We start from the raw sequence: 14,053 nt of genomic DNA, 5'->3' as shown, positions 1-14,053 counted from the left end.
GTAACAGTTGAGTAATTGTATTAGCTAAATTAGGAGCTCTGTGCAGAGGCCACAAGGTGAGCTGAGAGGCTCTGAGCTGGACTGAGGTTGATGATTAAACCCTGAGGGCCAAATGGGTAGTTGGGATTGACACACATGGACTACTCACAGGCCTGGGTTGTATCTGAAGACAAAGTGATGATCTTTGATGCTAAAAGGATTTAGGGGAAGCCATTCTGGAGGACTAAAGAGAGGCCAATAATCTCCTCCCACCCAAGTGTCAAGGGCCCCCAGAAGCACCCTGGCTTGGTAGGGATGCTGAGTTACCCGGCAGCATCAGCATCCACAGCCCCACAGAGCCTTGAAGGTGTGAGCAGGTCCAAGGCCCCTGTCTAGGAATCAGGGAAGCCAGAGAAGTCACCAACCAGTCATTCTCCCTGGTTGAGCAAGGGACATTTGGGACAGCAGCCTGTAGACCAAGTTGGAGGGCTGGGCAGATGGACAGGGTGCGGCTCACATACCGGCTCCAGCAAATAGCGTTGCCTTAGTGATGGGAAGAAGCAATGAGCATGTTGCTGGTCTTCTGGGGCAACACTTGAGGACAGCACCGCCCAATAGAACTTCGTGCAGTGATGAAAATGTTCTCTACTTGCACCGTCCGGTACGGCAGCTCCTAGCCCCAGGTGGCTCTCGAGCAGCTGAAATGTGGCTAGCGGGACTGAAGCACTGATTATTTAGTCGTAGGTCATTTTAATTAAGTTAAATGTAAGTAGCCACGTGGGGCGGCGCCTTTCATGCTGGCGGCACAGCTTTGGGATCTCACTGGAGAGAGATTCTGAAAGCCAGTCCGGTTCCTCCCGGGCTCATATTTCTCAGCGCCTGTGCGGCCTTTGCTTTAATGACGGGGCGGGAGCATGCGTGGTTGTGTGAGCGTGAGCCCGAGCCTCGGAGGCTGCGGCAAGCAGCGGAGCAGCAGCCCCGATCACTGGGAGGTGTGCTTCCAGCATATTCTGAGTCACGCCTTCCCTGGCAAGGGACACTTTCCCAGTGACAGCTCGTCTCCTGTGGAGGAGCAGCAGGCTGTGCTCTCCCAGGCCGGAGAACCCGGGCGTCTGGTTGCCTCTGCTGTGGGAGCAGTTGCCGGAGAGATGGCGAATGTTGCCCAGGTAACTTCCCCTCCCTGACAAGCAGAGGGTTAGAGCTGCAGGGGAGCAACTCCTCCTCCTGGGAGGCAGCAGGCTCTTCCTGCTGGCCCTGTTGTTGCAGGAGCCAGCAGGGCTTAGTCAAAGATGCGGGGAGCCCTCCTAAGCCCGGCCTGCTTTGGACCACTCATTCCCAGGACTTGGTACGTGGTGAGAACAAAAGCTGCTGTGTAGCCGGGATTGGTGCTGGGTGCTTTATATCTGGTGTATCATGGAATAGCCATGCCAAGCTTTCGACACTGGTTACTCGCATCCCACATTGCAGACGAGGACAGTCCGGTGCCAGGTAGTAGACTAAGTTCCGTGAGCCCCGGCCTGTCTTGTTTTGCTCACTTTAGTACTTAACACAGTGCTTGGCACATTACAGTAGATGGTTCCCAGTAGTTTTTGTTGTTTGATTGGACAGCTGGATGGATGGGTGATGTCTGCATCCATGATGGATGTATGGATGGATGGATGGATGGGTAGGTGGGTGGGTGGGTGGGTGGATGAAGTAAAGCATAGAATTGAACTGCATAAAGTCTGCTGATGGCAAAACCTGTTCGCTTAACCATAAGCCATACTGCTTCCGGCTTTGTTCTCCTCTACCTGCCTAGGTTGGGATTTTCTTTACACACCTTAATTGAGGTATAATTTACATACAATAAAATTCACCTATTTTAAGTATATGATTCGATGATATTAGTAAATTTTATAGAGTTGTGCAACCATCAGTACAATCCAGTTTTAGAATATTTTCATCTCCTCAAAGGTGCCCTCAAGTCTGTTTGCAGTCCAATATCCATTGCTATCCACCCTCCCCAGGAAATGACCGTTCCACTTTCTGTCTCTATGAATTTGTCTTTTCAGACATTTCATATAAAAGGAATCGTACGTATGTCTTTTGCATCTGGCTTCTTTCACTTAGCATAACATTTGTGAGGTCCATCCATATTGTAGCATGTATGAGTAGTTCCACCCTTTTACTACCAAATACTATTCCATTGTCTGGCTCGACCATATCTGGCTTACCGTTCATCAGCTGATGGACATGTGGGTCGCTTCAGTTTGGGGCTATTATGAAGAACGCTGCCATGTACACTCGTGCACATGTCTTTTTACAGAGCCTGTTTGTAGTTCTCTTGAGTAGATTTCTAGGAACAGAATTGCTGGGTCACATGATAAATTTATGATTAATGTTTTAAGCGGCTGTCAAACTGTTTCCCCGTGATGCTGTACTAATTTACGTTCCGACCAGCACTGCACAAGGATCCCGGTTTCTCCACATCCTCACCAGCACTTGGTATCATCTGTCTTTCTGGTTACAGCCAGCCCGGTGGGTGTGAAGTGGTGTCCCTTTATGGTTTGGACCTGCGTGTCCCTGACAGCTCATAATGTTGAGCAGCATTATGCACTTACCACTAGGGTGGGGTTGGAACTTTTCAGCTGGGGGTTGGCAAACTTTTTCTCTAAAGGGCCAGGTAGTAAATATTTGGGGCTTTGTGGGCCACATTTGATTTCTGTTGCATTTTTTCCCCACAACCCTTAAAAAATTTAAGACCCTTCTTGCTTCCTTCCACAAAAACAAACAGGGAGACACTTTGAAGGCCCCTGTCAAAGGATTCCAGCAGCCCATTCACTCTGGACATGGCAGGAGACCACCCACCCCTCTTGGTGAAGTGGGCTTCGTGGGAGGACCATTCTGCAAAGCTGAGGGCTAGGCTCCTGGGAGCCTGGCAGTCAGCGTTCCAGAGGTGTCCCCATCCCAGCCCCACTGTGATTCATCACCACATGAGCTCATCAGAGTTCCTGGGATGAAACCTACTAATTTGTCACCAAAGGCAGAGTGACTGGGCCCCTGTGGTCCTGGACAGGCCTCCCTCTGCCTGTGGCTGCCCTGTCCCAGAGTTCAGAGCCTCTTCTGGGAACCAGCAGCCTGCCCACACCCCTTGACCATGATATCACAGCCTCACTGTCCGCCAGCTGTTCCCACCAGCCCCTCCCACAGCTCCTCCACCCCCTGGTCACCTGGACCTTGGCTCTCAGAGCCTCGTGAACTTCCTGGCCTTCACCCCGTGCCACCAAGCATTCTCAGTGTCTCTTGATGAATCTTTCCCTCCTGTCCAGCATTTGTGCCAGCCCTTACTGATGTGATGGAAAAAGGGGCACCTCTGGAGTCTACCAGAGTCAGTTTTGACTTTTAAATTGCCCTTTCTAGCTGCATAACCATGGGCAAGTCATGTCACGTCTCTGGCCATGATAGTACCTTGTGTGAAACAGGATAGTAGAGTCCTGTAGCAGACTCTGTGAGTACCCCACCCTCAGCATCACAGCTCTGAGGGCTGTCACTGTGAACACGTGTGACTCAGCTGGGGGCATGTGTGTTTCTGGCTGTGGAAGCACTTCAGCAGGGGCACAGGACAGCCAGAAGTTCTAGAGTGTCCAGGAAAATAGTGAATAAATGTTGCAGATTCCTTGCTTCTTGGGTGGCTCAGCTCTAATGCATTGTCTCCTAGAATCTCCAGTGGATTCAGCATCCATTCCCACAGTGGGTGACACTGCCAGTTGTCCCATCATAATGCTTGATGGTGCCCTGTTATTTTACTGCCTTGTCTTCCCAGTCTCTCTTCCCCACCATGCTTCAGACCTTTCAAATAAATAAACCATTTGCACGCGGGTCTTTGCCTTAGCATCTGCTCATAGAACTGCTTTGCCTGTGGCAGGCCCCCAGCTCCTGGGGTTACTGTGAGGATGGAACAGGATGCCCATAAGTGCCCAGCTCAGTGCCTGATGCATAATACATGCTCATTAAACGTTAGCCCTTGTTAAAGCCCTGGGACCTTCCGGTCTTGCATGCAGCCTCTTTGACCACCGTTCTGGGAGGGCCTCTTAAGCAAGGGTTCGGGTTCCAGAGGCACCCATGGGAGAGCTGTTGCCCTCCGCACTCTAAGGAGGGGTGTCTCAGTGAGTGTCAGAGCTGAGCGCAGCGTGAAGGGCTCCTTGGAAGCTGTTTTGGGTTGGTGGCTACCACGGGACCCTTCTGCTAAGGCCTTGCTGCCCAGGAGTCTTGGTGATGTCTGAGTGTGGCTGTACTCATGCACACCCGCCCTGTGGGCTGGCTGTATTTAGTTAAATTTAAATGCGGGTTGGCTGGAACAATGCTCACCGAAGATTAATGGTGGCTGTTTCTAAGATGTGGGATTTTCGAGGCCTTTTTTCTTTTATCCTTTCCTTTGTGCTTTTCAGCATGGTTTAAATTTCTTACAATAAGCATGCATCATTTTCACACAAAAACGAAGTCTTTATTCTTTCAAAAGTAAATGATTTGCAGGTGATCAGAAGACAAGGCAGTTAAAGCTTAGGCCGTGTTCAAGTCTAGAATCTATTGTGGAAAGTGGAAAGACACGAGTGTAGATCGTTGTGTTTTTTCGGGAGGCTTAATATATGGCCAGTTTCTGTGGCCATTTCATGGTCATTTAAGAATGAAGAGCAAAACCGCATGTCCCAGACTCAAAGGAACATTTGTCTCCTGGGATGGATGGATTGGGCTCTGCCTTGGGAAGTGTCTCCATCCACTGTGCTAGCTCCAGGCACTTTGTGTTTGCTCAGATCAGTCAGGGAGGCTTGGCTGATGGTAACTAAGACCACGCTGGTTGCAGTCCCAGGGAAACCTCAGAGCTGGGTGTGTCTTGTACTAACGTCATGGATTTCAGCAAACACTCGCCCTTGCCACCATCCTCCTCCTGGCCTACTTACTGCTCGCTAAACACCCTCCCCCGACAGCACTCGCCATGCATTTCTTCCCATCCTAGGTGGGCCCATAGTGATGGGCAAGGAAATGTTTCTGGTGTTTTCCTCTCCCCCACTTGATGAAAACTCTGCTGTCTTCAACCGTTTGCTTCCTCTGTCCTGGCCCTCTGAGTGGGCCTGTCCCTTTCTAGTTCTTGATGGGGAATGAGTGACCCAGCAGAGAACAAACAGTAAGATGGAGACAGAGAGGAGGAGGGGGAGGGACAGAGGGAATGAATGTTGGAGGGGAGGGGGAGACAACTTAAGCTGATCTTCACAGGAAAGACCTGGGGTGATGGGGGGGAAGTAGACTTTGTGAGTTCACCGTGTGGGTGTGGTGGTGGTGATAGGGGTATGATTAGCAAGTAAGAGTGTGAAAAAAATAGGAGAAAGAAAATGGGATACTTTTCATCCTTTTAAAGTTTTTCAAAAGAAATTAAGTATCCAGATTCTCCTTTTAGTTAATCATTGCTATTCTGTTTGGACTATGTTTTGAATATAACTCCATACAGAGAGTAGGTCCAGGATTTATTAAGGTCACACCGTTCAAGAGGCTGCAAAGTATTTTCATGCCTAACTTACAGAAAAGGAAGCTGAGACTCAGTGGGTGAAAATACTTTATGGAAAGAGTCAGGTGTGTCTGACTCTGGACTCTACCTCTCGTTCCACCACAGTGCCTCGCTCAGCACAATTTACACCTCAGTTTGGTATGGACTGTATTCCCCAAATGCTTTCTTTAAGGCATTGGGTTCCAAGGTCACGTTATAATTCTTAACTCAGAAGCTAACCCGTCAGGGAGACCCTGGTGGCCTCAGGGGCCAGTGGGGGGCCCTGACCTCCTCCTTCCTTTCCTCATTCAGACTTTGGCTCAGAGATTGTGATATGTCACCCCAGCTGGCTGCTGGCACAGTGACTGTAAAGCTAGGTTTTCCCCATGGAGCAGCTCACTTAATGCAAGACTTCATCGAGCTAGAAAGAGGCTCCCGGCAAGCTGGGTCAGGGGAGGGCGGGATTTGGCCAGGACCTCGGCCTTCTGAGGGAGGGCTCCTGTTTCCATGATGTCAGGGAGGCGGGACTGACTGCCTCACGTCCCGGAAGGCAGCAGCCCTGGGCTTCAGCTTGGCAAGTAGCTTCTGAGCAAGGTGAGCAGGCTCCCTCCCTCTTCCATCTTCCTCACCCTCGGGAAGCTGAAGGTGGCTTTACATTTCCTGGGGCCATTCTGGACCCCACCCCCACCTGGCTTGAGTTGAATTCCTTGTCCTCGGCCTGTCTGTCTTGTTTTGTAGATGAACCCCACTCCCTGGGCGACCTCGTGGGATCCGATGAGCAGGAGCGGTGCTTCTGACTCAAAGGAAGTCACTTTGTGGACCCACGAATGTTTCCACTTCTATTGCATTTGAATACTTGGGGAATACGTTTGGCAGAAGATAGGATCCGAAAGAGAAATCTCTTTTTTTTTCTTTCTTTTTTTAAGTCACTGGAAATAGTATGGAAATTACTCTTCTGTGTTCAGGAGGCCTGGCTGTCTGCAAATGCACCGGTGACCTAGAGCAAGACTTCTTCCTATTTCAGGTGTCAGTTTCTCACGGGCCGAGAGTGGCCCACACTGACAGTTTCTTGGGGCCTTTTACATCTTAACCGTCTAATTCTTTGATCGTCTTGTCTATTCTACTCTCGACATATTAATAACACATTTGTGTCTCTTTCTCCTGAACAGAAAAAGATTTACAAATATAAGAAAGTCCTGAGTAACCCAAGCCGTTGGGAAGTTGTCTTGAAGGAGATCCGAACTCTGGTGGACATGGCGCTGACCTCCCCCCTGCAAGATGACTCCATCAACCAAGCCCCACTGGAAATTGTCTCGAAATTGCTCTCAGAGGTAAGACACTCCCATGCGCTGGATTATGCACCTCACCGACCCCCCATTTAAGTTATTTTATTTCACTTTATCTACCCTGTGCACCAGAATTGGTTTATGCTGTTTCCCTGTTGCTTAAGGAGATGTGCGGGTCCTCCCCCCGCCCCCAGTCATTCAAGGGTATTGAGAAGGTTTGCCCAGTGTTTCCAGCTGAGCTGTCCCAGGCTTGTGGCAAGGACAAAGGGACAGACCTACCCTGCTATGGTTATGGTCTTGGGCCTGAGGCTGGGCTGGTGGTGGTGGTGATGGCTGACTTCAAAATTCTCTAGTTCATTCCCAAGTGGGAGCACATGGGAAGGCCCCACAACTGTCCTTCCTTCCTGCCCCCATGGTGCTTAGACTGCTAGTCCCAGCCCATCTCCATCTCCCCCCAGCACTGGCCCACCTAGGCTCCAGTGTCCAGGCAATATGGCTTTCTGCCCTAATCACCCCCCACAGCCCACAGCTATATTTTGTTTAACTCGCACAGGATTTTTTAAATCAGGAGATTTCATACCAAAATGGGAATTTCCAAGTTCTCTTTAAAAACATTCAGGAAATTCTGCAGCAGTTTGCAGCTGGCGCTGCGTAGCGCCACCCATCTGAGGCGTCTGCTTTGGCAGGTGGCCCACGCTTTGAGTGTGTGCTGTGTGCCAGGCGCCGTTCTGGGTGTTCGAGTAAAGACAAGCCCCTGCCCTCCTAGAGCTTATGTCCTGGCAGGGGACAGACAAGTGACCCTTAATCAGGGAGTTAGGCGTGCTGTTCATTAGAAGGCAAGGGATACTATGAAACACTCTTCTGTTTACTCTGTCCCAGGCGCTATTCTAAGCACTTTACAAATATTAATACTCCTCTTGTTTATTTGCCTGCCTGGCCCCCTGGGGACACTAGAGTTGATGATTTCTAATTTAAACTATGCATGGCCACCAGAGAGATGCTTCTGTCCCCTTCTTTCTGTCCCCGTGTCCCCTGTCTTCTGACACCCTGGTTCCCTGGGTAGCTCTTACATGCCCCCCCATCGACTCCCGTACAATCTTTCTGCTGCCTCGACCTGGCCCTCTCTCTGCAGGCCTAGACTGGTTACTGCCTGTCTGTCCAGAAAACTGGCCCAGGCTTTGTATGTCTGCTGACTTGAGAGGGGCCCTCACCCTGAGAGGAGGTAGGGGCGAGAGGAAGAAAGAGGCAGTGACGGTCACAAGAATAAGAGCAGAGGATGTGTCCTCAGGTAGGACACAAGCCTCATTCCACAGAAGAGTAAAGACTTGGGCTCTGAAAGGAGTGACGGTCAAGGTCTGGAACCTGAGGCCAGGGGCTACATACCTAACCTCAAGTCCGTACTTCCCACCCTGAGCAGGAGAAAGGTAGGCAGGCCAGAGACTTGCTTTTCACTGGGAAAGGGGAAGGCAGCTCGCCTTCAGTAAGCAGCTGCTCTGTGCCAGGCAAGCGCCAGGTACCAGGCACCCAGCCTCTCATTTAATACATTCTCCCTGAGAGATGGACCAGGTTTTCACCTACCCTGAGCTGAAAAATGACTGATGTTTAATAATCTGCCCTAACTGGGCTGCTCAAACTCCAACATCCACAAACAGAAAGAGGCATTGGAATCCGCAAAACATCCTCCCGAATGTTCCAATTCTAAGCATCGCGGGTCAGGCTCTCTCCGTGGGAACCTGGAGACTCACGGAGCTCAGGCACTGACCCTCTTTCTGTGCCGCCTTCATCCCTCGGCAACTGGACAAAAGCAGATTCACTGCTCACTAGGTTTTCTTTCACTTCAGCTGGTGTAAGCATATTAGATACTCCAATGCTCCTTAGACCTGTCCAGGTGGCGGGTGCTGTGGACTCTTTATAGAACCCAGAACAGTCGATCTTGCCATTCACTGAGGAGGCATCTTATGAGCAGCATGCAGGGCTCTGTTAGAAAATAGGAATTGACACCAACGAGAGCACATGTCCACCAAGACAGACAAAGCATAACATGCCCTGAAACTAGCAAAAGAGACAGTAGAGGCTGTCGCTGAGTTTTCCCATGATGCCTCGTTTATTGCATATTCATGCCTTTCCTTACTTGCATACTACAGGGTAGGAATATAGGTACCGATTGTGTAAGAAAATTCCAAATTAGGGGGCAGGGGCTAAAAATCAAGCAGATTTAATCCCTTCAACCTAATACTAATTTTTCAAAGTTAACTGTTAGAATTTGAATGTAGTTAAAATGCCTTGCGGCCAACTCATAGAACACCAGTGTTCCCTAGGAACCTAGTTTGAGAACTGCTGAGATAACATTTATGTCACTCCTAAAAGGCTCTGGCACATAATCAAGTCTGTTCTTCACATGTTTATTATGAACCTGACTTCTGGCTTCCAAGTGGCATCATTATGACAAAGACCAACCACAGGTTTAAGCCCTGTCCATATGTCCTCTCCCAGCAGCCCAGAGAGGATCCCATTTACAGAAGAAGAAACAGTCTCACCGAGACGTGATCTGTCCAAGGTCATACAGCTCACAAGCTGCAAAACAAGGACTCAGAACATGATTCCCCCTGCCCGAAGGTGTACTTTTCTCCTGTCTCGACCATGCCCAGGGTCTTCTGATCTGTGTAATTGAGAAAAAGGGACAACAGCCCCAACTGGTTTGGCTCAGTGGTTAGAGCATCAGCCCTCGGACTGAAGGGTCCCGGGTTTGATTCCGGCCAAAGGCATGTGCCTTTGTTGCAGGCTCGATCCCGGTTGGGGTGTTGTGCAGAAGGCAACCAATTAACGTGTCTCTCTCACGTCAATGTTTCTCTCTTTCTCTCTCCCTTCCACTCTCTCAGAAAAGCAATGGAAAAAATACCCTTGGGTGAGAATTTTTTTAAAAAGGAAAAAGAAAAAGCCACAACAGTGTTCTGTCTGAGAGGCTGAAAGTGTCGGGAAACTATGTGGACCTTTGAGATACAAATGTTCCATTTTATTAATATTTTTTTGTTTTCTTTTGTTTTCTTCCTGCTTTCTGCATCCCATTCTTTAGAACACAAACTTGACGACCCAGGAGCATGAAAACATCATTGTGGTAAGTCTCTCGCCATCCCTCTCCCTCTGCCCACAATTACTCTCCAGTTTGGTTAATTCTGGAGGTGCCAGCATCATCCACCAGCACAGCGACCTATAAGTCAGACATGTCTCCCTCCTGCTTTTGCATGTTTCAGGCCCCCAGTTGATTTTGGAGGAGGGGATATAATTATCAGTCTTGAGGTTTGTAACAAGTGTGTCTTAATCGCCTCCTCCTTCCTGAGTCTGCTGAGGGAGTTGAAGGCAGGAGATAGCAGAGACCATATAACTTATTCAGAGACAAAACCCTTAGTGGAAACATAAGCGTTCTCTTTCTTGCCCCAGGTCATGTCTCTAATTAATCCAAAATAGAACCTGAATTTAATTCCCTCTGATATGCAAAGTGAGATGATATTTTTCTGGGACTTGATTATGATGTAAGCATCTTTTAGAGTAAAATATCTTCCTGGTGATTTTAAGCTATAAAACGACTCTCACTAGAGAGAATAAAGAAATGAAGTTGCATCTACTGGGTGCCAAGCACTGTGCTGGGTATTTAAATCCACAGATAACTAGTACAGCCCCTGCTCCCAAAGAGTTTATTATTGTAGGAAGACGAATGAGATCACCGCAAAAATAGAGGCATGTCCTGTAGAGAGAGTGGAGTGATAAACTCACTTGGGAAAGAAGCCAGAGAACTTCCTGGAGGCCGTGATATCTGAGCTGGGTTTTGAAGGATCAATAGGAATTTGCCAGATGGCAAAACAGTAAAAGCGTTCCAGAAAGATGAAATAAAATATGAACAGAGATTTAAAACAATGTAGTATTTCAATATTGCTGGAGCATGAAGCATAAGGGGTGGAAAGGAGGGAGGCAGAACTTGAGATGGAAGTGAGAGGCAGAGGTTCTTGTGCCTGGGAAAGGACCTGGAACACTCACCTGCCCAAGAGGTCCTATGGCTGCAGCATTTGAAACAAGAGCAACATCCCAGACACTGTGCCCCTTGGAGCTGAATTAGGACTGTGGGCGCCCAACAACTTGGCCCTAGCAAGCCCAGCCTGGAGAATCACCCTCCTTGCCCCAGCTGGGTCCTGTCAGCACCAAAGGAGATAAGTCCTAGGCCTGTTATTGCTGAGAGTAAAGGCAGCAGCTTCTGTGAAGCCTCAACCAGTGTCTGGCACATAGAAGGTACTCAGTGGGTATTATTAGCTAAAAATATAGACGTTTTTCCTGTGCTCCACCCATTGCCGTCTCTGGCCAGAACAGGGGAACATCAGCCTGGGCACTCCCAATCATCCACCACCACCTTTCTCTGGTATACTATTAATTAACAAAATAATTTAGCAAACATTTGTTGACATGTGAGTACAAGTATGTGCCAGACACTAGCCTCTATTGCATAGACATATGCTCCCATTGAGGGATTTACTGTGTGCTGGGAGAACCTGGCGTGTTGACAGATAACCAAGAAATGGTCAGGTGTTAGAGGAGCACAGAGGACAGGGAGAATGCTGGGAGGAAGATGACAAGGGCTTCCAGGAGGAGGTGAGCAAAGCAAGTCTTAAAAGATAGCTAAGAGTGCTCCGGGGAAAGGCAGTGCAGGCAGGGGACCTAGCACGTGCAAAGGCAAAGTGGCGAGAGACTCTGGCTGGTGGAGAAGCAGGCAGGAATGTGGATGCCAGAGGAAGAGTTGGCATCTTCCTCTCTCTTCTGACATCTGTGGGTACCACTGTGGGCCTTGGCCCTGGAAGGGAGGGGTGAGGGCTTTGGACTTAGGACGAGCCTGGGAAAGAAGTTTTGGTCTGAGAAATCTAGGCTGCATTTAGCCAGCTAATTTGACTGGGCTGACCCCTTAATTGGGCCAGACTGAGCTTCCCTGCTCAGCAGGGATGCCTGAGAACAGGGAAGAATTTGATCTGAGGGTCTGGCCTCAGCCCCCCTTTCAGCATTCTTTATTCCCAATGCCATGTTCATCATTATGAAGCCTTCTGTAGCCTCCTTTCATTTCAACAGCTACATTTTCTGATTTCACCTGTAGGCAGTTAGTCTTCTCCCAATGCAGCTTGGTGTTTTTATGACCTTATTTTTCATGAGTACTTTTACAAGTAACTTGAGCTGGCTTTATCCAGTCCATCAGTCCCAGCATCCGTGCAGTAGGTAATGGTGGTTGGTAACAGCTGGAGTGCCACAGGCACGCATGGGCCTGGAAGCCAGATGCCAGCTGCCTTCCCCCATGCTGGTGAAGAGAGTGGGTTTGAAGCCGAACGTGGGTTCAAGTGCAGACCCTGGGCCCACCCCATACTAGCTGTGGCCTTGGACCAGTAATGGAAGAACTTTAAATTTTATTTAATTTTATTAAAATTGTCTTTGGCCCTGCCGGGTGTGGCTCAGCAGTTGAGCATCGACCTAGGATCCAGGCGATCGGGGTTCGATTCCCGGTCAGGGCACATGCCCGGGTTGTGGGCTCAATCAATGACTCTCATCATTGATGTTTCTATCTCTGTCTCTCCCTCTCCTTTCCTCTCTCTGAAATCAATAAAGATATATTTTTTTTAAATATTATCTTTGATTTTGCACGTATTTCATGAGCATATTTTAATTGTAAAAAGAAAAAATTGACCCTATCCCAGCACCCTCTTCAGAGGCAGCCCTGGGGGTTTCTAGTGGTGACAAAGCCACACAGATGGACACAGTTGTTTTTGCTTTTTGTTTTTAGCATCCGTGATGTCATGCTGGGTGTGTTGTTCTGCTTTTTTTTTTTACTTAACAAAATGTCCTGGAAAGTCTCCTGTGCATAGCTGCCCCAGGGCTTCTCACCCTTGGCACTGTTTACATTTGGGAATGGATAATCCTTTGTGGTGGGGATGTCCCATGCACTGTCAGATGTTGCACAGCATCCCTGGCCTCCCCCCCACCCCCCACCCAGATGCCAGTAGCACTCTCCTGTGGTGACAATAAAAGATGTCTCCATACATACTGATGTCCCCTAGGGGCCAAAGTCACCCTAGTTGAGAACCACTGGCCTGCCCCATTCTTTCTACTGGCTGAAGAATACTTTTATTTAACCGGACAGCCATTCAGATAGTTTCCAGCTAACTTGATGCTCTAAGCCTCAGTCTCCTCATCTATGAAATGGGTGTCACAGCAGGGCCTTTTCTACAGGGCTGCTGGAAGGGTTAAATGAGCTAATATACCTAACATGCTTAGCTCATAGAAAGATTCCACAAAAATATAAGCATTTTTATTATACATTGCAAAATTGTCATCATTCTTTAACTAGGGCAAGCTTTGTAACTTCGCTGACCTGTTGTGTCTTTATCTGTATAAATGGAGGTAACTACTGCTTGACCTCACCTAGTTTTCATGAGGATCACATGAGATAATTGCTGTGGAAGCACTGAACCCACGGCTGATGCCCACTCTGGGCGCTTAGTTTGTTCCCAGTCCTCTATTCCTTGACTCATTCCCATGAAAGGGGCTCAGTGTGACTAAAGGTGCTCAGCCTGGGGGGATGCACTCTGCACGTGGTCCCTCCTCCCAGAGCTGGGTCTGGGAGCAGAGCCACAGGCCAGGCAGAGGTTGCCTGTCCTGCTTTCCCTGCTGTGACCTCACTTCTCCCAGGCCAGGTCGTTGGAAGGGGCAGCAGAGTTCCCACAGAGACCAGACACTGAGTCACTGTCCAGGAGAACTTTCTGCCATGTGGAAATGTTCTCTGTCCACACTGTCCAGTATGGCAGCCACTAGCTTCATGTGACTATTGAAATGTGGTTAGTGTAACTGAGGAACTGCATTCTTAATTGTATTTCATTTAAAGTCATTTATTGCATAGCAGTTAAAACTTGAATAGGCATTTGCACAGCACTGGACAAATAAGACCCTGGACCTGGTCTCCAGCTCATATCAGCTGATTATTGGTGCTACAGGACATGACCTCCATTTCAGTGACTTCCTTTTTCACAAAGGGGCTCTCACCTACATAACTGGTCAACTAAAGGTCACCTATACTTGTGTCCAATTATGCTTTTCTTTCCCTAATGATCCCAAGACAAGCAGAAGGCCTGACTGCAAGGTCTCTACCCGTATCAAAGAGATCACTGTAGGGGGCAGAAGGAGACCCTCTGCAACCAAGCCAGCTGGGTCTGAGCTATGAGAGATGGCTGTGGGGAGGACATGTTAT

The 14,053-nt window shown here is 48.8% G+C and overlaps 1 protein-coding gene across 3 annotated transcripts in view; it reads left to right on the top strand.

Moving 5' to 3' along the window:
- The window catches only part of CMIP (c-Maf inducing protein), a 221,821-nt gene that overhangs the window by 167,905 nt on the left and 39,863 nt on the right, over positions 1-14,053 (top strand). For 2 of the 3 annotated variants that reach the window (XM_087827098.1, XM_087827097.1), the window contains exons 4-5: positions 6,667-6,828; positions 9,857-9,898. In XM_087827098.1, coding sequence (XP_087683224.1) covers positions 6,667-6,828; positions 9,857-9,898 — 204 coding nt within the window. Of the gene's footprint in view, positions 1-1,081; positions 1,146-6,666; positions 6,829-9,856; positions 9,899-14,053 lie in introns of those variants that run through there. The other variant, XM_016196950.2, reaches the window with a different exon arrangement.

Source organism: Miniopterus natalensis, chromosome 18 (genome assembly GCF_054644295.1).
Source record: "Miniopterus natalensis isolate mMinNat1 chromosome 18, mMinNat1.hap1, whole genome shotgun sequence".
In the NCBI taxonomy this organism is placed as follows: Eukaryota; Metazoa; Chordata; class Mammalia; order Chiroptera; family Miniopteridae; genus Miniopterus; species Miniopterus natalensis.
Note: the sequence above shows the minus strand (reverse complement) of the source record. Positions and strands in the feature narration are given on the sequence as shown.